General features: G+C 46.1%; 1 protein-coding gene across 1 annotated transcript in view; it reads left to right on the plus strand.

Moving 5' to 3' along the window:
* The first annotated feature begins 14,544 nt into the window (after positions 1 to 14,544).
* Positions 14,545 to 25,446, plus strand: part of MARCHF4 (membrane associated ring-CH-type finger 4) — a 164,787-nt gene continuing 153,885 nt past the window's right edge. Inside the window, exon 1 of the mRNA XM_043525624.1 lies at positions 14,545 to 15,098. Within this exon, the coding sequence (XP_043381559.1) occupies positions 14,619 to 15,098 (480 nt within the window). The 5' untranslated portion in view covers positions 14,545 to 14,618. The remainder of the gene's footprint in view (positions 15,099 to 25,446) is intronic.

Here is a 25,446-nt window from a genome sequence, read left to right on the forward strand (position 1 = left end):
AAGTGCCAGATATGCTAAACATTTGTATGCACCTTCAAGTTTCTGCCAACATTCTAGAGGACATGCTTCCACGCTGGATTTAAATTTGTATTCTATTATTGTTTTATTGTGCAATTAAAACTGTTAATTGTGACTTCTTAAAAAAATCTCATGTTTCATTGTGATTATTTTTCAAATTGTTTGACAGTTCTAACATATTAGAATTCTCACAGCAAAACGACTGACCAAGTATTCTACAATTGGTTAATAAAATAATAGTAAAAGCATCCTGATTGGTCAATAATTAAATCACACACAGTGTTTTTATATCATGTGATGCAAAGAGCTGCAGGAGACACAATAAGGAGCCACTTGCAGCTCTCAAGTCTCAATCTCAATCAACGATTTCCATCCCACCATCAACCTCAGCCTGGACCAGTCCACACAAGAGATCCACTTCCTGGACACTACGGTGCTAATAAGCGATGGTCACATAAACACCACCCTATACCGGAAACCTACTGACCGCTATTCCTACCTACATGCCTCCATCTTTCATCCAGACCACACCACACGATCCATTGTCTACAGCCAAGCTCTACGATACAACCACATTTGCTCCAACCCCTCAGACAGAGACAAACACCTACAAGATCCCTATCAAGCGTTCTTACAACTACAATACCCACCTGCTGAAGAGAAGAAACAGATTGACAGAGCCAGAAAAGTACCCAGAAGTTACCTACAACAGGACAGGCCCAACAAAGAAAATACCAGAACGCCAATAGCCGTCACCTTCAGCCCCCAACTAAAACCTCTCCAACGCATCATCAAGGATCTACAACCTATCCTGAAGAACGACCCATCACTCTTACAGATATTGGGAGACAGGCCAGTCCTTGCTTACAGACAGCCCCCCAACCTGAAGCAAATACTCACCAGCAACCACACACCACACAACAGAACCACTAACCCAGGAACCTATCCTTGCAACAAAGCCCGTTGCCAACTGTGTCCACATATCTATTCAGGGGAACCATCACAGGGCCTAATAACATCAGCCACACTATCAGAGGCTCGTTCACCTGCACATCTACCAATGTGATCTATGCCATCATGTGCCAGCAATGCCCCTCTGCCATGTACATTGGCCAAACTGGACAGTCTCTACGTAAAAGAATAAATGGACACAAATCAGATGTCAAGAATTATAACATTAAAAAACCAGTCCAAGAACACTTCAATCTCTTTGGTCACTCAATTACAGACCTAAAAGTGGCAATTCTTCAACAAAAAAACTTCAAAAACAGACTCCAACGAGAGACTGCTGAATTGGAATTAATTTGCAAACTGGATACAATTAACTTAAGCTTTGAATAAAGACTGGGAGTGGATGGGTCATTACACAAAGTAAAACTATTTCTCCATGTTTATTCTCCCCCCCCCCCATCCCCGTTCCTCACACGTTCTTGTCAACTGCTGGAAATGGCCCACTTTGATTATCACTACAAAAGGCTCCCCCCGGCCCTCCCCGCTCTCCTGCTGGTAATAGCTCACCTTACCTGATCACTCTTGTTACAGTCTGTATGGTAACACCCATTGTTTCATGTTCTCTGTGTATATAAAATCTCCCCACTGTATTTTCCACTACATGCATCCGATGAAGTGTAGCTCACGAAAGTTTATGCTCAAATAAATGTGTTAGTCTCTAAGGTGCCACAAGTCCTCCTTTTCTTTTTACGAATACAGACTAACACAGCTGCTACTCTGAAATCTGAGTATCACTGATCTAGGGCATTGCTTGGAGGCAAGAGAGTCTCCTCCCTCACATGTTTCTAAGGCACTACCGGTTTGCATCATGGTGGTTCTTGTCCTCTCTTTTGACTGTAGTACTTCTGACACATGCCAGATTGATGCCCCTAACAGAGCCCCACTGAAAGACAGCCCAGGCCTTGTCAATACAAGCTTTCCCCAACTATGTGCCCCGGTGAGACCACCAGCATCTCAAGGGTCAAAAATCTCTTCTCGTTGAAACTGGTGTATATCCACTAACACGTCCCACTCACTGTGCTTGCATTTCTTTTTTGCTGTCGTTTCCCGCAGCACTCTTTATGGCAACACTGCATTTAAATTCACTGTATCCTCTTCGTCCCTATCTTCTCTCTTTCTGATATGAACCCTGGACTCATTCCTGAACAGACATAGCATTTGTCCTCATGCTAAGGTGCACAGAGAAATCAGAAGGACCGATACATGTTAGTTTAAAATGACCTTTCATTTGTTGACTAGCATTCTATACATCTCGGATGTGCAATTATAACACCTACAAAGAAAAGGGCTTGAGACAACTGGTTATCTTGATACCCTAGCCATCATCAGCCTGTTAGCTCAATATTTTGTACCCCATGTTTAAAAACAGGTTTTTATCGGTAGGATTTACCAAGCAATTCTGCTGCACGAATTATGGGTAGCCAACACGTGTGAGCATACATGTCCCTGAGGATGTTACCCATTTGTGTAGACTGAGGATTCCCCCATTGTACGTGCCTTCCCATCACCCTCAAATGCACTGCATTATATCAATCTTTCCCCTTAATGCTCCCAATGAAGTCACTTGGGTGACATGACATGCTCTTCCCTCTTAGTGCCTGGGACTGAGAGCTCTGCCGCCACAGAGCTTCCTGCCTCTGCCAGCCTGGAGAGCTCATCTATTGTTGTGATGAAACTAACGAGATTATCTGGCTTGTAAATAACCGCTCTGCGCGTACTGCATTTATGCAAAGTGTGCATGTTTGTTTGCCATTCCAGCAATGAGATGCCGTAGCTCAGCACGTTATCTGGGCAGGCCAAGATGCGAAATCCTGGTATATGGATTTGCAAGGCTTTTGGGAAACAGCATCAGATATTCTAGTGGTGCATGTCCAGGCTCTTCTCCCTCCATTGTGCAATAATAGTGTCATAATGCAGAGGGATGATTTCATGCTTCCCCTCGCGCATAAGCACATTCCAGAAAACGAGTGGACAGAGGGGGAATGTGGGGTGTACATTTTCCACCTTGACTCTGGTAACCCAGAATACCTTGGAGAACCTCTGCAAGAGGATACACAGGGGGCATTGCTGAGTGGGGTTTAGATAGCAGGTGGTGTGGTCTACTAATGAATTGATGCCCCTTTTGGCCCCAGAAATTAGCTAATATCTGAGGCCTTGCCACATTGTTTCTATTAAGAGGAGAAACTGATGATCACGTAGAGTAGGGGCGCTAGGGGACAAGAGCTGAGGAAGCATTGTTCTAGCTCAGCCATAAAAAGAAACTGCAGAACTGGAATTAATTTGCAAACTGGACACCATCAAATTGAGCCTGAATAAAGTCTGGGAGTGGATGGGTCACTACAAAAAGTAATTTTCCATCTGCTGATACTCACACCTTCTTGTCAACTGTTGGAAATGGGCAACGTCCACCTTGGCTGCATTGGTCTCGTTAGCACTACAAAAGTAATTTCGCCTCCCTTGCTATTCACCCCTTCTTGTCAACTGTTGAGAATAGGCCACTTCCCCCTTAATTGAATTGGCTTGTTAGCACTGACCCCCCTCACTTGGTAAGGCAACTCCCATCTTTTCATGTGCTATTATATATATTCTGCTTAGTGTATTTTTCACTCCACAGCATCTGATGAAGTGGGTTTTAGCCCACGAAAGCTTATACCCAAATAAATTTGCTAGTCTCTAAGGTGCCACAAGGACTCCTCGTTGTTTTAGCCTAGGCTCTGACACCCTGAGCAGTGGTGCTGGAACTAGGGGTACTGCTGCACCTCTTGGCTTGAAGTAGTAATAACAAACACCAAATATACGATTTCCATCATCAGCACCCCCACTATAAAAATTGTTCCAGCACCCTTGGCCCTCAGCAGGCCAGAGTAATAAGTAATTAAGCAGTCTTTAGTCTAGCCTCCTGGCCAAGGCAGACAGCAAACACAGTCTAGGGGCTTGCAGTCTTCTGGCTGGGGCAAGCCACAAACAAGGCACAGGCCTCCCAGTCTAGTGGGATTAGGCCACCACCTGAGGGGTGGGGTTGGTGGCAGGGGGACCCAAGTCCCCCCTACTCCACTGGGTCCCAGCCCAGGGCGCTAACAGTGTTGGGGGATCCTGCCACTGGGTCATCAGGGATCTTGCCAAAGCACACTGACTCATACTGCGACCCCATAACCTGACTAATATCTGGTTCCCCGGACTACTTCCTACCCCAATCCACGGTGTAGCTCCATAGTTTGCGGGTCCTCAGTCTCCTCCAGGTAAGTGGCAGATGGCATTCCCAGCAGCTCCTCTCCACTCTCAGTCTCCTCCTCCAGGGGCAAGGCGCTACACAGCTCGAGGTCTGGTCCAGAATCTTGCAGCGGGCTAGAGACATCTGTCTCCTTTGCTGGCTCTGGCCCAGCTGAGCTGAAGGGCCCTCCTTTTATACTTCCTGTCCCTCCCCTCTGCTTCTGGAGTGGGGGGCGGGGTTGGCTTGACTCCGCCCACCAGGAAGAGGGTAGTGGTCCCTCTGGCTCAGCCTCAGGGGGAGGCCATTCTGCCTCGCTACAATCTGACTAAAACAGGCTAAAAATGCAGTATGTGCAGGTAGAGCCCTGGATCAAACTTGACCTTACTCAGGACAGCACAGCCACGTCTATAATGCTCAGGAAATACCTAAGGGCCCAGCCTGTTATTTCTCTAATGTCTAAACTCCAGGCCCCTCTAGGGTCTGCATTTCAAGATGATTACTGCACTTCTTGAGTAGTTAAAACTGCTTGGCCTTTGGCCTGGTGCCTTCTAAAGCTACTCAAGGTTCGTTATAATCCCCCTAAAATACACAATCTGTCATGTCTGATTGCTTAATTAAAGTCACAGATCTGCCCAGAGTCACCCATCGTTTTCAAAATTTCTAGGCAGATATTGGCTCAGGGCTTGAAAGCAGAAAACTCCATGCTTTGGAATGCTGGTTCTGGTAATGGCATGCACTCAGCTTGCAGTTTTGAATTTTAAATAAGAGGAAGAAAGGGAGGAAGTTGTCCCTTGGACACCTGTACAGAGAAGAGCAAATGGGTTATAGCGGGAAAAGGAACTTGGGTTCTTTTCAGGATCGTTAGTTATATAAATACAGTGAGATCGAGAGTGTTATTCTCCATTGCGGGAATCGATGATAAAAGTATTTGCACATTTTTAACACCCCTTACCCTCTGCCCAAACAGAAAGTGAGTGCCCGGCGTCAGCCCAAAGCAGGCTGTGCTACCTAATGCTAACAGCATGGAACAGAAGTAAGAGCAACGCATACTTGGGAACACTAGAGAGAGTTTGGGGGAGGTGTCAGAGGCGTCAGGAAGAAGAATTGCAAAAGCTGCCACCATCTCGTGGTGGGGGAGGTTTAGGTTGGATATTAGGAAAAACTTTTTCACTAGGAGGGTGGTGAAACACTGGAATGCGTTACCTAGGGAGGTGGTGGAATCTCCTTCCTTAGATATTTTTAAGGTCAGGCAGTGTTTGACAAAGCCCTGGCTGGGATGATTTAGTTTGGGATTGGTCCTGCTTTGAGCAGGGGGTTGGACTAGATGACCTCCTGAGGTCCCTCCCAACCCTGATATTCTATGATTCTATGATCTTGCCTGACCAAGGAATCCATGGAAACTTGCTAATGGCTTACTCACCACAGTCTAAATGCAACACAGGCACCATGCAAACAGCATTAGAAATTAACTGAAGGGTCTTTTGAGAAGATCATTTCAATCAATAGACAGGTTATTGTTAGGATTCTCTGAGCCAGTGCATCCTCTAGCCACCCCTAGCTAGCAGCATCCTTCCCCTCAGCAGATGTTCAGCCTCATGGACAGAACCCACCATAAACCCTGGCTGGAGCTGTCCACTGGCTTCGCCAGCAAGCTTACGTTAATTATATCAATATTATCTCCATTCAGGAAAAGATACGGGAAGCCTTGCTGTGCCGTGCACTCACAGGGGTACTTAGCTGATGAGCAGCTCCTGATTGTTCAGAGTGCAGTAGGAAACTTCAGGGATGGTTTGCCAGAGGGATGTGGCCAACAAGGCAATCAAAGCTGCCGCTGCACCATTAAGGAGCCTGAAGCAGAATAGGAAGCGCTGTGCTTCTATTGACTGAGGAGGTGGGTGGTAAAATGGGTTTAGGTGACTGTTTACTTTCTAAGTGATGGAGAACACAAAGGGAGGTTTCAATGGCTGCTTTCTGGCTGTCTGATGCTACCTGCCCAGGAAGCATTTTCTCTTTCTCTCTCTCTCTCTCTCTCTCTCTCTCACACACACACACACACACGCACGCACGCACGCACGCACGCACACACTTGAATTGTTTGTGTTTCAATCAGTTTGCTGCTGTTCATTCATTCATTCTAATAACTCTTATTATTTTTTCCCATTTGAATTTTGTCTCTGACCTGCCAGTGTTTAAACAGCTTTTCGATACCGAGCACTCCGGTACATACAGATGGGTGCAGTACAAATAGACAGAGAGATTATAGTGAGGGTTTACTTGTGAATTTTGGTCAAACCTCTCTCTCCTTCCCTGCTGTTTTCTCTGCCGAAGGCTGGCCCCTTTGCAGGGAGGTTTTGTAAGTGTGGTACGGCTGCTGTTGCTAATGTATAAGGTGCTGAGGCTAATCCCAGTTTGCACTGTGATAGAGAATAAGGGATGGGCCTTTGGCTACTGAAAAAACAAGTTACTAGTCCAGACGATTCCCTCCAACTCCACAGAGCTCCTGAGCACACGGCATGGGTCTTCAGGCTGTGTGCTTGATCCAGGATTTGGCCCAAAGCAGTGTGGAATTCTCTGCTCCACTGTTCTCTGATCAGGGTTTTTGAAGTCCCTGGCGTGTAATTGAATGGTAGCAGACCATTTCCCTCTGCACCCCCGCTATCTTCCTCATCCCCCTTATCAGAAGATTAGTCAATTGTCTCAAGGTCTCTAAAGGCCCCCTTACCAAAGTATGTCTGTAAAGAGGATAAAAAGCTTAATAGTGCTAATAAGGATTATTATTACTAGTCTTATCAATAATAGTTAAGGGGGAGAAAGATTATCACATCAGCATATTGGCTTAATTTGGGAGGGGGGGGAGAAAATCTAACAAACTGTTTCATTAAAAAGAATTAATTGCACAGCAAGTTCTGAAGGCCCCAAAAGCTCATGTTTATGCCTCTAACACGCATAATCCCTTATAGTCTGCATATCTAGTGGTTAGAGCAAGGGATGAGGCATCAGGACCCCTGAAGGCAGGTCCTCTCACTGCAGGACGAATGGCGCCCATTGATTTTGTGTGCTGTAACATGCAGGGAGGGAGCCAAGGCTGTATTCCTGACTGCCACTGACTGACTCTTTACTTTTTGGAAGGTTTCAGGGTAACAGCCATGTTAGTCTGTATTCGCAAAAAGAAAAGGAGTACTTGTGGCACCTTAGAGACTAACACATTTATTTGAGCATAAGCTTTCGTGAACTACAGCTCACTTCATCGGATGCATACTGTGGAAAATACAGAAGATGTTTTTATACACACAGACCATGAAAAAATGGGTGTTTATCACTACAAAAGGTTTTCTCTCCCCCCACCCCACTCTCCTGCTGGTAATAGCTTATCTAAAGTGATCACTCTCCTTACAATGACAGGTTTCAGAGTAACAGCCATGTTAGTCTGTATTCGCAAAAAGAAAAGGAGGACTTGCGGCACCCTAGAGACCAACCAATCCATTTGAGCATAAGCCTTCGTGAGCTCCGATGAAGTGAGCTGTAGCTCACGAAAGCTTATGCTCAAACAAACCGGCTAGTCTCCAAGGTGCCACAAGTACTCCCTTTTGGGGGTGGTGGGGTGGGGAGAAAACCTGGATTTGTGCTGGAAATGGCCCACCTTGATTATCATACACATTGTAAGGAGAAAGGGAGTACTTGTGGCACCTTGGAGACTAGCCGGTTTGTTTGAGCGTGAGCTACAGCTCACTTCATCGGCGCTCACGAAGGCTTATGCTCAAATGGATTGGTTGGTCTCTAGGGTGCTGCAAGTCCTCCTTTTCTTTTTGCGAATACAGACTAACACTGCTGTTACTCTGAAACCTGTCATTGTAAGGACAGTGATCACTTTAGATAAGCTATTACCAGCAGGAGAGTGGGGTTGGGGAGAGAGAAAACCTTTTGTAGTGATAAACACCCATTTTTTCATGGTCTGTGTGTATAAAAACATCTTCTGTATTTTCCACAGTATACATCCGATGAAGTGAGCTGTAGCTCACGAAAGCTTATTCTCAAATAAATTGGTTAGTCTCTAAGGTGCCACAAGTACTCCTTTTCTTTTTACTTTTTGGAAGTAATTTAGCCCACCAGTTTCAAATCCGAGTACCCTAAGTTAGGCCACTAAATCCATATTTAGGAACTGAAACAGTGTTTGAAACTGTTGGTCTTAACCTCTGTAGCAGGGTGGCCACTTACTGAGCACCCTTTCATGGTCAGATGTTGCCTTGCAGGCACCCCGTAAGCCCCCTCATAAGCATGCCAGACAGTCTCTGTTGTCGCTCACAGCACCCTTTCTAGGACTGGTTTAATATCAAATAAAGTTCACACAGTCCTTAGAGTCCTTACTCAAAAATAATCCAAACAGTCCTCAAAAAGGCCCCAACACAAAGCCCTAAATCATAACTCAACAGTTCATAGTTAGCTTTGGTTCTTTTGCCACACCCAGACCTCTTCCTCTGTCAGGGTATTCCACCTGAAGCTGCCAGTCCCAGACCTTTCTGACTGGAGCTCTGGCCCTGGCTTTCTTCTCCTTCAGAGTCTCCCTTGTTCTGAGACAGAAAACAGCCTATATACTGCCCTCCTCCAGAGAGCTCCTCCCCATTGGCTGGAAGAGATGGGAGCCCCACCCCACTCTACACAACAATGCTCCTGACCCCGGGCCTTAAAGAAACAGTGACTTGGATTCCCCGCCCCCACCTCATCCAACTCCTAATTACCTGGGCCACTTCCTCTTTTCTGCCACAAGACCATTTTCTAGGCCTTTGTTCATTCCAACACCTGAAACGGCGTCTTCTGGTCCCCTTTATTCTTCAAGGGCCAGTATACCCTGTTACAGCCCCTTTTCTCCCCATTTGTAAACCAGTGATAGTAATACATGTCTGTCTTTGTAAAGCATTCCGAGAGTCTCAAATCTATTATGGTTTTATTTATTTCCTCACGTCTATAAAAATATCTATGGGCAGCCGACCTGTGCTCCAGGTGCCTAGCCCGTACATTAAAATGCACAATATAATATAAAGGACTGCCCATAAATGCTCCCTCTGGAAAAATCTGAGGAGGGAAAAAGATGATAGCCACATTATTATTACAAGGTGGTTGGGTTTGTTTCAATTCTATTATTGGTGGAGGCATTCTGAAAATATTGGTGACATTAAAACAATTGAATAGGGCAGTAAAGGGAAGGAGATGGAGAGTCATTCTGGAGAAGCCAACCTCTCACCAGTCCGTCTGGAGCTCGGAAAGTCTCTAAAAAGCTCTTTACATTATTTTTATCCAATGACCCTAATAGAATAGGAGGATTTGAAATTCACAGAAGCCTTAATCTACTTTTGGAGGTCCTAGAAGGGCAATTTGTTCTGTTGTAAAAGACTCGCTTTTGAAAGGCATGGCAGACCGCAGTGATGAATGCTTTAACTTTACAGCATTTTGATGTGTCATTTATTTGCTGTAAATTAATTGCATCTGCTGTTTTCATTTTGCTGTGGTGAATAATCGGTTTTGCTCTATTCTTAATTAGATAACACTATCGGATCTTCTACGGAGTGTGGTGCTACCATTTACTCATTTATTATACTTATTCCAAAGAAGGCAATCTCAGAACCCTCTCCAGGACCCCGTATAACCTTTGAGTGACGTTGGTATTCTTTTCCTAACAGTTGTAGGTATTGAAACCCTGTTGATGGAGGGATTTTTATGCAAGGAGTGGCTAGAGGATCTGCCTAGGATTACCAAAGGTTTCACAAGCCTTGAAATCGCAATAAAGTAGTAATTTTTTCCCTTCTTTTTTGGTTTGATGATGCCTTGTTGGGTAGTGTGACAAAGTTCCTCCTCTACCTTGGTGGGTCTTGCACTTATTGGAGGATTTGCTCGCCTTGGAGCTTCACGGCAGCCCTCAGCTTGGCTGTTTTCGTGAACCCACAGTCTAGGTCAACTCCTCCTGTGTCTGACCAGGAGTTGGGAGGTTTGGGGGGAACCTGGGCCCACCCTCTACTCCAGGTTCCAGCCCAGGGCCCTGTGGAATGCAGCTGTCTAGAGTGCCTCCTGGAACAGCTGTGCGACAGCTACAACGCCCTGGGCTACTTCCCCATGGCCTCCTCCCAACACCTTCTTTATCCTCACCATAGGACCTTCCTCCTGGTGTCTGATAATGCTTGTACTCCTCAGTCCTCCAACAGTCCGCGTTCTCACTCTCAGCTCCTAGTGCCTTTTGCTCCCAGCTCCTTACACGTGCACCACAAACTGAAGTGAGCTCCTTTTTAAACCCACGTGCCCTGATTAGCCTGCCTTAATTGATTCTAGCAGCTTCTTGATTGGCTGCAGGTGTTCTAATCAGCCTGTCTGTTTTAATTGTCTCCAGAAGGTTCCTGATTGTTCTGGAACCTTCCCTGTTACCTTACCCAGGGAAAAGGGACCTACTTAACCTGGGGCTAATATATTTGCCTTCTATTACTCTCCTGTAGCCATCCGGCCCAACCCTGTCACAGTAGGTAGAGGAACCAAATTGGGTGGGGGGAGGGGGCGGAGATATCAAAACTGCCAGACACTGGTTCAAATCCAGGCATCATCTGTAGTCATGAAAAGTCATTGATGACTACATCAACAGCTGTTCAGTGGCCTCTGAAATGAGTCAATCCATTGACTGCAATGGGATTGTGAAGACTGTATGTCTGTAAATCATGCAAGAATTTAATCCTTCTTGTCCACATCAAAACTGGCACCTTTGTTCATGGCTTCAGCAGTGAAGACAAAGACTGAATCTAAAAGGATTGCTGCCTTTCCTCTCCTCTTTATATCTCTCCATATCTCTCTCCATATCTCTCCATATCTAGGTGGAGGCCCATTGGTGGGAGAACATGGCTTACAGTGATCACTGCTGATGTAATTGACACACTTGGAAGGTGGATAGCTAATGGACTTCAGCGTCTATTGCTGCCAAGCCAGCTGATGAGTGGGCACAGCAACCTTATCTAGAGTTTTCAAAGCAGATGAAGCAGGGACTACAAAGCTACTCTGTGTATTGTCCGTGTTGTCAATTATCTTCAGCAAATACCTGATAGAATGATGAGTTCAAATGTATTTACTCTGCACCAGAACCTGTGCTTTATAGTAAAGGATACTTAAATAACAACACACTTGAAAAGAATAAATTTATTAATGAGCAAACCCTCCTGGCATGAAATTAAAAATATTGATGATCATACCTGGTAAACCATGAAATCCTCTGCAACTAATTAATCTGCTAGGGAAAAGTTCATCAGTGGAATTTTTTCATCTTGAAATTCTCTAAAATAAATAACTGCTACAGAATAAATCTGTCACATATAATATACATCTTGACTTCAACTGCACCTGAAAGTTTCCGCTCATTGTTTCATAGGTCCCATCACAGAATGAAATACTAGTCAGAAGTAAAACTAGACCAGACAAGATGGATTTCTTCACACCTTGAGGCACATGGTCTTCTAGTTATTTAATAACGCTCTGATTCTACACTGTCTTCATTCATTCCTTTTTAGAAGGAATTAATTCTGTAGTTCCGGGTTTCTGAAAGGTGATCATACTTGTGTCACTAGTTGTTTTTGTTTTGTTTTTTGCAGGGTTTATGAAAGCCAGAGTTTAAAATGCTGTCACTTGGGATCTATGTATATACAGACACAAGCACACACAGACATATAAATGCGGACACACATAAAACATAGGCACAGATAGACACGCAGAGATACATTCACGCACACACACATTCCCTTGGAAGCACAGATACCTAGACACTGATAGACATGCACACAGACATTCACACAGAGATACATTCATGCACACACACATTCATTCATACACACACACACACACACACACACACAGACAGACATTCATACACACACACATTTGTACCCACATTCACACAGACACCCACACATTCATACATCCACACACATCCACACGCAGACATTCATGCACACACAGGTGTTCGTACATATACCCAGAGACATTCATATATACACACAGACAGTCGTACACTTACGCACACAGACATTCATACCCACACATTTCATACACAGACACACAGACCCTCACACCCATGTGCACACAGGCATTCATACACACGCGGCTGTTCATACACACATACATTTGTACACATCCACACAGCCACCCACACACTCATACACAGACATTCACACAGACGTTCAGACACCCCCCCCCGACATTCAGCCACACACATTTGTACACCCCCACGCAGACATCCCCACACACAGACATTTACACACACACCCACACACACTCGGGCGGCATGAAAACACCCAACCGAGACAGATTCACAGACAGGCTGTATGCAAACACGAACCCCACCATAACAACATAATACCTCCAGGAACGAATAATTTATCAGCGTGCAGCTCGGAGGCCAACGCAGTGGGCGATTGCACCCCCCCGCAGCACAGTCCCTGTGTGTCTCTCTCCTCCCTCTCCCTTCCCTGGGCTGGTTGCGTCAGTCCCCCAGCTGCCTGACGTGCCAGGCCTGGGAGGGAGCTGTCCAGAGGCTCGTGGTGCTGAAACTGCCGCAGCACTGGCCAGCCCCTTTTCTCCTCCTCCTTCTCCTCCTCCTCCTCCTCCTCCTCCTGCTGCTGCTGCTGCTCCAGGAGCTGTTGGGTTCCCAGACACACTTTCCACCCAACCAACATCTTTTCGCCTCTTTTTCTTCCCAAATGGTCTACTGAAAGCGGTCGGCAACCTAGGCGGAGGGAGCCAAAGGCTGGGGGCAGCCTGATTTCTTGCCTTTATTCCCCCCTTCCTCTTTCCTTTTTTCTTAATTTTTCCCCCCCAAGGGGGAGGGGAGGAGAGAGACCCACGTTACGCCCCCCTCCCCTCCTCAGAGCCCCCACTTGCCCTGCACACACGCCTCCTTCCCCATTGCATCCAAGGGAGGTAGCAACAGCAGCATCATCACTGCAAGCCGGATGGGAGAGCTGAGAGGAGGCTGATGAGAGAGGCAGTTCGCTGCTGCCAACACGGTAGGAGCTGCAGGCAAAATAACCCATGCGTCCCCGTGTGTCTGGCGCATTGTGTTTCATCAGAGGTTCTTAGACGGGGAGGAGAATTTTTTTTTTTTTTTGCCAGAGAGACTTGCCATGGTTGAATGTCAATGCCAGTGAGAGAGAGGACAACAGCCGGAGGAGGAGGAGAGAAGGGGAGGGAAATGAAGCTGGGCTTGGTGGCGGGGAAAAGGAAGGAGCCTTGCCCTGTACAGCCAAAGGAGATTCCTGCAGTTGCAGAGAGAACCGTCCCTGCCATCCTCCATGCAGGCTCTGCCGGCTGCCAATGCGTTTGATGACGTCCCTGTTTGGTGAAAGGGGAAAGGAGACGTGACCATGTAAGATCCACCTTTGCCTGGTCAATTACATGCAAAGACTAGATCCGATTTCTACGGGTTTTTAGTCCAGGGGAGTAACAGCTGGGCAAGTACTAAGCTCCCCCCTCCCGCGCCAATTGCCATATTTGTGAGTGTGGTCCAGACAGCTGCTGGAGTGGCGGAGGTAAAACAAAACACAGCCAAATGCTTTGGGGGATAAACTCATTGGATGCTAATCGTGTCTCGCAGGACTTTTAATATTTATCATGAAACATTTTGAAAACAACAGCAACATTTGAATGAGCCGGTGAGGACAGTGTTTCAGACGCAGGGTGTTTTCACCCCCCGTCCCCCCAAAATAATGTGAAGGACCTTTTGTCAGCGAAGGCAGTTTTGATCAGGAGAAGAACAAAACCCAGTTTTGCATTTTATTAGCCGGCGGTGTCTCCCGTCTGATGCCACATCCTCTTGGACCATTTCAGATAACTCTGCTGCTAACAGCCAGAAGCAAAAGGAAATCCTTGACATGCCAAATACTGTTGCAAGAACCATATTTCCCTCCTTTCTCCACAGCCGCTGGAGAGACCCGACCCCGTTCGTTACAGGTGCAGGAGTTAAGACTTTCCGGGAGCCCCCGCGTTTCTCTGAACCCCCCCCCCCCCCGGCCCCCGCGGAGGGCTTACTTCTAACACCGGATTATTTCGAAACAAACTTGTGGAATTTGTCCAGTTAAAAACAAAAAAGGGGGGGGGAGGGGAAGGGCAGAGATAATTTTTTATCCTTATTAATGATCAGCGGGTTGCGGTGAATTTTAACCAGCTCTTCCTCCAGATCCATTTTTTATGATTAATTAATTATTATTATTAATTACTGTTTTTAAAGAAAGAAAAACGACCCAACATTTTGGGGTGGGGAGCGGGAAGGGAGACACCAGCCAAGCAGCCCCCCTGGCTCCTGGGCTCCCCCCGGCTGGCTCCTCTTTCCCGCCCGTCCCTGCCCGGACGGGGAAGGCACATGTTCACACCAGCCGGCGTGCTCGGCTTCGGGGGCCGCCGCTGCGGATTGCGGAGCCCGAGCCAGATGTCGCGCCACCCGAGCCTCCTCAAGTGCCGCTGCCGCAGGCTGTTCAATGACCTGAAAGTCTTCCTGCTCCGGAGACCCCCTGCGCCCCCTCCGCCCTCGCCCCCCTTGCCCATGAACAGCGGAGCCCCCCGCCCCGGCGCGCAGGCGGCCGGCCGCAGCCCCCTGCCCGCGCTGCCCGGGGGGCGAGGGGGAGCCTGGAGGGCGCCGGCCGCCGGCGGGGGCGGCCCGGCCAGCCCGCCCGAGGAGGAGGGGAGCAGCCCGGCCGGCGAGCCCCCCACGTCCGCCATGAGCAGCGCGTCCTCGGAGGACTTCTGCAAAGGGAAGGCGGAGGACAGGTACTCGCTGGGCAGCAGCCTGGACAGCGGCATGAGGACCCCGCTCTGCAGGATCTGCTTCCAGGGGCCCGAGCAGGTGAGCGAGCCTGGGGGGGGGAGACAACTTCCCAGCCAGGCGCTGGGGTGGAGTCCTGTGTGTGTGTGTGTGTGTCCCTGACCCCCCCAGCGCTCCTCGCTGCTCCCCGGTAAGCTGGGTTTGCTCTTTGGAGAAGGGTGGTGCGGGTTTTCTCTTGGGCTGTGAGCCTGGGGCGAAGGGGGTGTTTTGGAAGGGTCTGAGCTGGAGCTGCTCTGCCTTGGAAGCTTTGTGCAGGCAGGGGAAAGGCGGAGACACACACTAGCCGCCACACGCCAGTGTGCCCGCCAAGGGACTACCCCCCACACAGCTGCTCACCTGGAGAAACACAAAGACACACCCAGAGACGGGCACAGACACAGCGCACACAGGCAAGGCCGCAGAACTCAGGGCCACAAACACAAACAGCCACACATGCCCACACCAACGCCCACGCAGAGGAGGCACCAAAAGACAGACATAACTCACAGCCCAGAGACACCACACACAGCACTATGCACAGACACAATACACAGACAGGCCCAGAGCCACACTATGAAAAGACTTTGTTTTACTGCATGGACATAACGTGATACCTTGAAAAAGGTTTGGAAAAGGAGCGCAGCTTAACTCAGTCTAATTCAGGTTCTCATTCACTGGATTTGGGGCCAGATGCAATTTTGAAGGTGACAGCAATGGTCTTAGTGCTAATTATTTACGGTTTCTTTACTTGGTTTTTGAGGTGTGGCCCTGATACATACATATCAACTTTGTTTAATGACATTGTGAACATTTAAAAACCTAGATGCTCAGATGTTGCATTTGAGTTATATCAGAATATCCCCATGCATACTGGATAACTCTTTGATTTGTCTCTGGATTGGCAAGTGGTACTTTTGTTGATTTTGTGGTTTGCAGCTTGGCCTAGGACTTTTTAAAAGAGAAATGTCAGGTCTGGGGCCATGGCCTGAAGGCTTCCCTACAGAGTCAGAGAGAATATTTTATATATCGGGTAAAACTTTGAATGTCATGGCTTTATCTGTGCTAGAAGGATTGTGTATAATCAAAGTCTCACCTTAACTTCTCCTTAATTAAAGGTTTCAGAGTAGCAGCCGTGTTAGGCCGTATCCACAAAAAGAAAAGGAGGACTTGTTCGTCTCTAAGGTGCCACAAGTACTCCTTTTCTTTTTCCTTAATTAAAAATACCCTTCTATATTTGAAAGATGCCTGGAACTGTTTAATTACTCCACCACTACACCACCATAAATGGATAATGACTCAGAGAACACCCAGAGGAAAATTATAGGAAAAGATCTCCATTGCATTAAATCCTATTAGGGTTTAACAGTCACTTCCAAGACTTAAAACTAAAACAGCAAAGTTGACATTCATTACACAGGAGCAGTTTTAAGGGGCAGATGGTTAGAGAGCAATGACTTCCTAGAGATTCCTTAGTAGAGATGTCCTGAGCCATCTTATACTGCATGGCAGGAATTCTCAGACTTTTTTTTGACAGTGTGGACGTCTTAATAAAGAGATTATTTGGCTGCTTGCGGACATCTCCCCCTCCCCCCATTTGCAATCATATAAAATCCCTGGGGCAACAACAGCAATTGCTTATGAGGAAAAGTGACAGTAAGAAAGTATGAAATGCATTGTTAGCTTTTTAAAACACAATTTAGTGGCTGTAAATACACAGCAGGAATCAACACCACGTGACCAGACAGCTCCCCGTGGAATGCTACCAAATAGTCTGCAGATTATCCTGCGCCCCCGCCCACAGTTTCAAAACCGCTATTGGTCAGGACTACACTAAACTTTGAATAAACCAATGGTGCGAGATTATACGTGCTAAGAGTGCGACCTAAAAACATTCCTTGGGACAGGTTAATAGTAGGCCAAAGAAGTTTCTCTCCAGCAAAATGTCTACGGTGCTGCACAATACGGGAAAAAATACACGGTAATCAAAAATAAAATGTGACATTTTTTTCACACCATTTTCTCCAAACTACAAATGATTAAAAGTAGATCAAGTATTTTAGCCTAGTACGTTTGGTGCATTTAGTACATGGGCAAAATTCACACTTAGTCTAAAACAGTTAAACGCAGCAGGAAAGATTACAGACCTGAGGCTTCATCCTTCAGCCCTAACATGCAAGTAGCCTTTACTCACCAGAATAGTCTCACTGACTGCCATGTAAGCTCTACTCGCATAAGTTGCAGGATCTGGCTGTAAGGCAAAGATCTTTGGGTCTGTAAGATGGTAGATCAAAACCAAAGTTCAATTAAACCAGATTTTGCCCCATTCTCTGCTTCCTATTTTGGTAACTCTGCCTCTGGTATAGTAACCCAGTGCCATGTGGCTGTGCTTAGGGTGATAGTATTGTGATCCATGTCCTGCCACGCCTAGTAAAGGTGCCAGCATCTTGCATCCTCTGGTGGTACGCTCATTTGTGTCTCTCATAAGTAGGATGTTCGGTGTTGAGGGGACCTGACCCATCCCAGTGTACGTCCCTATCTTTCCTGAAGATTAGTTATGTTTCTACAGCAACCCATCTGCATAGCACAGTCCGGCAGAATGAGCCCTCTTCATACCTATAGGTCTCTTAGATCAGAGTTGGAGGGCCAATGGGACATAGCCCTTTGGAATGGCTTATGTATTTGATTGATAGCTGAAGATGCACTTTTCACAACATGCTTTTAGAGGAGTAAAAAAAAACAAAAAAACAAATCACTCACCGTTTCCAGAGGCAGTTTATGTCTGGCTTATTTTATTTTTTTCATCTCTTTTAAAAGCAGCACAGTTGAAGATATGTTCAGCTAGCTGCCTGTATATTTTAGCTATTTCACCTTTATAGTACTATCTACACTACTGATCATTCTGCCCAGACACAGGAAAGGTGACATCTGTGAGGCTCTCGTTTGTGTGTGTGAGCAAATAGATTCTAAGTAGAGTAAAAAGCCAGGTGACTGGCTACCTTGGGGAACAGGAATCCTTTAAAATAATTGGATGCTTATTTTTACTCTTCAAAATCTATGTTGCATTTTAAATGTGAGGCTATTTGCTGACCATCAGCCAGTCTATCGAAGGGAAAAAGTGAGCAGATGTGACCTGCAGGTAATAAAGTTCTGTCACTACTCTCTCCTTTTGCTTCTCAAATCCTCTGACTTTGTTATAATAAAGCTACTTAGGGCTGGAGTCTGCCATCCTTACACCTTATTCTACAAGTAATCTCATTTTCTTCAGTGGGATTACTTGTGGAGTAAGGCACGGTTCATTATGAATGAGATTATCAGAATGTGGCCCATATTTATTGAGCCAAATCCTGAAGTTTTTAACCCAGAGCCAGGTTCTAACCCCAGTTTCACCGGTATAAATTCAGACTAACTCTTTGAAGTCAATGGAGATACTCCGGAGTTGTACCAGTATGACTGAGATCTGAACTGGGTCCTCTGTTTTTATTCAGTCCTTATTCTGTTAAAACTCCCTGTGGGCCAAATCCTGAGGCCTTATCCAGTTTTTGTTCAGTCTTGATTCAGGTAAACACCTGTTGATTTGCCTGTATAACAACTCAGCAAGGTTCTTTCAAGATTTGGCCTCTTAGAGCTACAACAGTGATGAACGCACATGATATTATACCAACCTTGCATGTAATTTTACCAGCCTGGGCACAAAATTTAATTGCCAGGTGACAAATGATGACAATGATCAAAATGAACAAAAATCTGAAGCCAGCTGCCCTAGAGAGGAATGGGCAAATAGACTTTTGCGAGGCTGCTTTACGCTTTATGGTTTGTTGGGAACAAAATCATCATTATAAATGGACTTTTAGGCATTCTAGGCCTATTTACACAAAGTTATGGTGAGACTCCAAAAGATGTTTTAATCTCATTTTTATTTTCTTTGTTTAAATATGACAACACCAACAAAGTTCCTTACTAATCTGGCTTCTCAAGTAGGTTTTATGCAACATCTAATGCAAAACAAAGTCTGTGGGGATTTTCACTTTAAATTTACGATGGTCCAACATGTGAGAGGCCTCAGGCACTGAGTTACTTGTATCTTAAGCTCCTTGTGCGGTTGTGGTTCTTATGTATAAGCTGATTGTTTTATTTAAAACTATGTTGGGGGAATTTAGTAAGGAGAAAAGCTCTTTATTGTAAAAATGTTTTGATACTTGATGGTTAGTTGAAAGCAACCACTAATACAAAGAAAAGCGTGGATTAGATGACCAGGTGAATAAAATGTCAAAGTAACAAATTCTGATCCTGGAAGGGGACTGTTTATTATAACCAAGGCTAGCTGTCAGAACAGGTGATTGCTTTTACTGAAAGGTATTGCTTAAATTGTAAAATCTATCAGGCCGGCTTCTGATCTTGGCTATTCCATCAACTTTCAGGGAGTTATTCTGATTTTCACTGGTTTAACTGAGTAGAGACTCTGGCCCATTGCATCAATTAATTTTGAAGCTGTGAACCACAAAATGTGAGCATGAGGGGTAGCGGGTGAGAAGGAAGGGTCTTTGCATATTTTCTTCTGTTTTGCTTTATGTGCTCTGTTTCACAGAGCATTGCCTGGCTCACTGGCAAAGTTCTCCCAGAGATAGAAACTAAAGATGAGCTTCACTGTGACAAATGTTCCTCGATGTTTCATAGGTGTGGATCTAAACTGGAGGCAAGCCAAGCAGGCCAGCAAAAAAATGTGGATAGAATAAAAAGCCTCATTCATATCAGTGGGTTGTGTGATTGCACCTGTAACAGTGGGTAAACAATCCCTCTGTGGTTAGAGTCCCAATTTTGGTGCTCATTATAAAGAAAGGAACATCATTAGAAAGAAAATCAAACCTATATCAGACTTGGAAATCAGTGTGGTTTCTTACAAATGGTCCTGCAAATGATTCATGGCTACATATATTTTCTAGCTGGCACTCTCCACTTGTTTATCTTTTCTCAGCTTAGTTGTACTTTGTGCTTCTTCCAGGGAAAGTGCTTTAGAGAGAGAGAAAGAGATTTGAAAAGTAAATAGAAATGAGACTGGGGTTGGCTAAGTGGGATTGAAGAACAGGATATGGACTCTTTCACGTCTAGGCGAGTAGTATGAATTTAGGTCAGTACTGATTAGAGATGGTCTGAAAGTGGAACACTGTATCCAGCCCCCCTGGATTTCAGGGCAGTTTGGATTCAGAACAAATGGTTAACACAAGAACAAGGGGACAGTCAATGCAATTAAAAGGTGGGAAATTAAAAAGTGATAAAAGGAATTTTTTTTCACATAATGGGTGACTAAACTGTGGAACTCACGACCACAGGAAGTCACTGAGGCCAAGAATGTAACAAGATTCAAATAGGGATTGGGCAATAGAGTTATCATAATGAATAATAACATTCTAGGAAGGAATATTAAACTTTGTGTTTCTCAGTTTATGCAAATCTCTATTAGAGATCAGAAGGAGCCCTATGTGGGGAGCAGATTGTTCCATAGCTGCTCATTTCTGGGTACTTACACCTTCCTCAGAAGCATCCAGTATGGGCCACTGTTAGGGACAGAATATTGGATTAGGTGGACCTCAGGTCTGACCCAGTCTGGCAACTCCTATGTTCCTAATTCTAGAGCCAAAGCTCATGGTTTGAGCCCCTCCCTGGTCAATATTGAAAGATGCTACCATCTGATGGCTGTTCAACGGCATATATGAAATGAGTTAATGGGCTCTTAGCTGAATTCCTGATGCACAGGTGGTCACTTCACAAAATCCATGACCACCATTAGCCTTCTAGTTGGAAATCTACACAGAGAAGCCATGAAACGACCCAGTCATGGAGATGGCTCCATTCTAGAGACAGTCCTATCGAGCAACATTGAGGACTAGAGGAATATATAAGGACATTTGTGCTCTGGTGTCCAGGCTATATCTGCCCTATAGATAAACAAAGGACTTCTGGGCCAGATTTTCCATTGGCTTCAGTGGAGTTACTTCTGATTTACATCAGGTTGAGAGCTGAATCAGGTCTTCAGTTTCCAGAGCCAAATGAAGCAGAAACAGAGAAAATACAGCACAAAATCATGACAAAGCTCAGGGCAGGGACATGACAAAGAATGAGAGCAAACAAGTACAGTTCTGAAATCAGTATTATACGCAAGGGGAAATATAGGTGTCTGAGTGAGAGAAAGGTGGGGAAAGAAATACTGAAGGAGCAGAGAAAGCACTGTTTTCTAACTTTGTGCTGAAAGTGACCCGAACATCTGTGTTTTGGTAGCTAATGTGTTGAGTCATATAACCACAGTGTTCCCAGCTCGGGTCTCCAGTCCATATTCTTTTCATCTGCGTGTTTCTACATGATTCATTTTCTTGGTGGTAACAAGAGTAATATTCCCTGGAAAAGAGCCATTTCTGTTCAAATGAAGCTTAGGGTTGTTGGCATCATCTATCTGGATTTGGGTTTGTGGATTTAGACTCCCAGAAGTCAGAGATGGAAAAGATTTCTTGGGTCATCCAGTTCATATCTCTGCCCTTCAGGATCTGCTCTGCAGCTGTCTGCTCCTGCCCTTACACCTGATCATTATCATCAATTGCCTGGAATAACTGTACCTGTCCCAGGGTGAACTCCCAAACTCCTTGCTTGGGCAGAACTCCCTTTGGTTTCAGTGGGAGTTCTGCCTGAGTAAGAGCCAAATATAAACCGAAAAGAGTTCAGAATTTGACCTTAGTTTAGTGTTAGACCCTGTTTCTCTTGACTTCAGTGGCAGCTGGATCAATCTCCAGATCAGGGATGGGCAACTGGTGGCCCAGGGACTGCATTTGGCCTGCCAGGTCATTTCATTTGGCCCGCTCAGAGGCGATGGTGAAAATATTCTTTGTTGGGGCTGAGCAGGTGCATAGCCACCAGTGGGCCTAGCACCCAGGCCCACCTAAATCTGAGCAACAAGCACAGTGCTCAGAGTGAAGGAGATTGCAGGGGGCAAGAAGTGGAGCCTGGGACTGGGAGCAGGAGCCATTGTGCCATGTTGCAGTTCCACCCATTGGCTCAACAGCCTCTCCATCACACATGCAGGGGAGGGGATCTGCTCTACACCACCTGGCTCCGGCTACTGCCTTCCCATTGGCTCCTAGCTCCCACAGCCAATCTGACTGTGGCCAGCCACACCCTGCGGGCAGGTTGGGACACACCTCTGCCAATGGGGAGGCAGTAACCAGAGCTGAGTGGCGTAATGGCAGAGCCCCTCTCCTGCTCACATGATGAAGGGGTGGCCAGCCAAAGTTGAGTGGTGTTGCCACCTGGCGCATGGGGTCTTGCTGCTCCAGTCTCTGCCTCTGCTCTTTTCCCCTGTGGACACAGGCTCTGCCATGCACCGGGCTCTCCATGGACACAGGCTCTGGCTCTGTCCCACACAACTCAGCTCTTGTTACTTCCTTTCCATTGGCTCTGCTGGAGGGCGGAGGGGGGAAGAACCTGATTGGCTTTCAGCTCCGAAACAATCAGCTAATGGTGGCGGGGGGCAGTAAGTGGAGCTGGGTGGCGTGGGGCAGAGTTGGCGTCCGGGTTGATGGGGAAGACTGCGCCAGCTCAAGCTTAAAAGTTGTTCTTCTCTGTGGCCCACCAAAGGGTTTTAGTGGTTTCTGTGGCCCTCTATAGCCTTAAAGTTGCCCACTCCTGCTCTGGATAGTCAGCGCCTTGCAGCAGGGACCTGATCATGCATGTTTATTACCATGCTGTGCACAGCTGTGGTCTCCTATAAATAGTAGAAAAGGAAATTTGTCAAGTTGACTTTTAAATGCCCTAGGTGACAGAGCTTCCACGTTCTCAGGCTGCTGAGACCTTGGAGCCTATCCCTTTGCTTGTGATGCCCATAGCTACCTTCATCAGTAAATCGGCAATCTTTGTTCTCCTTCACCTTCCCGCACACAGAAGGCTTCAGCTAGGAACTTTTCTGTGTTTATGTCACTGCACTTGGACAGACATTTCAAGCCATGATTAACACGAGAACGGCCGCACTGGATCAGTCCAATGGTCCGTCCAGCCCAGTATCATGTCTTCCAACAGTGGCCAGTACCAGAGGATTCAGAGGGAATGAACAGACCAGGGCAATTATTGAGTGATCCATCCCCTGTTGTCCCAGCTTCTAGCAGGTAGAGGTTTAGGGACACGCAGAGCATGGGGCTGCATCCCTGCCCATCTTGGCTAAGAGCCATTGATGGACCTCTCCTCCAGGAGCTCCTCTCATTCTTTTGTGAACCCAGTGACAGTTCTGGCCATCACAATGCCCTGGGCAACAAGATCCGCAGGTTGCACTTGTGTTTGATGTCAGTTTGTGACCGCACAACACATGTTGCTCAAGTTGTTTGCATCTATATCTTCCTTGTTTGTTATTTTTACCAAGATGTCACCTTCTCCTTGCAATGTTCACTTTGTACAACTGAAATGTAATTGCATTTCATCCTTCTGTCAAGTGTCTGCCAATTCTCGTGAAGAGGCACGAGGCTTCATAGCTTTTTGCCTCTGCTGACGCTTGCTCTGCTCCACTCAAGGATGGCCCTGGTCTAGGAGTAATGCACTTGGCTCTGACAACAGTAGTGTGAGTCATAACAGTTAAAGTACATGAAATTATATTCCCCGAAGTGTTCACAGTGCATGCTACACAAAGTCTTTGAAATGTGTGCATAAAGCTTGCATTTTTATCCTGGTGCAGGGGCAAGGGGCTAGGACCAAGTCCTGCCGGATATAAAGTGCCTCCAGAAGGATGCTGCACACCCATAATGGCTTCATGGGGAGGTTAAGGTGCTTGGTATCTCAAGATTTTGTCCTTAGAAAGCGGCTGTTGCTTGACTGGTTCCTGACAATTCCCTGGATCTCTACCCAATTTCTATCCTCTTTGAGGTCTTGGTGGCTTTTGACGCTGATTAGCATACACCCCTCTTGAAATGGCCTACACCCCTCTTGAAATGGCCTGTCCCTCATCTCCCCATCCCTGGATTTTGTGGCTCCTTCCTCTTCTCCTCTCTGATTGCTCCTCCACTGGGGTCCCACAACGCAGTTCCTTCTTTGGTGCCTTCCTCTCCTCCCTTGACACTGTCTCAGAGTGATCTCATCCAGTCACACGGTTTCTTTAGGCCAGTGATTCACAGATCTGCCTTTCTGCTCTTGGCCTGCCTCCTCCAGGCAGTCCCACACCACTGCTGGCTTCTGGACATCTCCTCCTTGGATGTCTTGCCATCAGCTTAAACTGAATGGGGCCAGAACTGAACTCTTGGTTTGTCCTCCCCTACTCTCTTTCCTCTCCCTTTCCTTAGCACTGTTGACAGCTCTTCCATCCTCTCAGTCACTCAGGCCATTAACCTGAGTGTCATCTTCATCTCCCTCTTTCTTGCCCACCCCTCCAGGCTTTTTCCTACTCTATTTCTTTCCTTCCTGTCCAGACAATCAGAACGCTTGTCCAGATCCTCCTCATCTCCTGTCTTGATTACTGAGACCTCCTCCTCTCCAGCTTCCCTAACACTTACATCACCCAGCTCTGGTCCTTTCAAAACACAGCTATTAAGATCATCTTCCTTGCCCATCACTCTGATGGCATCACCCCCCAATGCTGAATCTGTCCACTGGCTCTCCCCATCTTTCACCACATCAAGTTCAAACAGCTCTGCTTTTCCCTTCTTGTCCACTCTTATTTCTTATCACTTCCTCCTACACAGCCCCAATTATCCCAGCTTTGTCTGCCTGTTTGTCAGTGTCTCACACAAATATCTCTGTGCTTAATAAGACATACAGTCTCTGTGGCATGCATCCCAGTATTAAAGAGAAAGATGCCTAGAGAGCACAGGGCAGAACTCTAGGGCTGCATTTAATGCCTCCCGTGGATTGCAAACCTTGATCCTGTCCTGGATGTACACTTCAAGACAAAAGGTTTCATGTATAGCAGAACTCCTATTTTATGAACTAATCAGGGAGTGAGGAGTTCATAAAATCAAAAAGTTCAAAAAAAATGAACATCTCGAAATGACAGTAGGTGTGGTGCATAAGTTACAGTTCACCACATTGCTTTCTTCTTGTCCTTTAAACCGCTGCAAAGCAGATTCTAATGCACTGAAGGAATCAGAATATGAAGGGAAATTGATTTGTTCTTCATTGACATCACTTTTGTTATATGTTTTTTTTTATCCCATCGGGGAAAAATGGTTTGTACAACTGGCTGTGCGTAAGATTGGTGTCTGTAAAATCAAGGTTCTCCTTAGCTTAGGGAAATATTTTGCAGGATATGTTCTTAGGTAATGGGCCATGCTTAACAACAGCAGCAGCAAAAAAGACACACTAGTTTGTAGAACTTTAAAAAATATATCGTTTGCCTAAAATCTCCACTTTGGGTTGGGTATTACCATAA

The sequence above is a fragment of the Chelonia mydas genome, chromosome 11 (genome assembly GCF_015237465.2).
Source record: "Chelonia mydas isolate rCheMyd1 chromosome 11, rCheMyd1.pri.v2, whole genome shotgun sequence".
Taxonomy (NCBI): Eukaryota; Metazoa; Chordata; order Testudines; family Cheloniidae; genus Chelonia; species Chelonia mydas.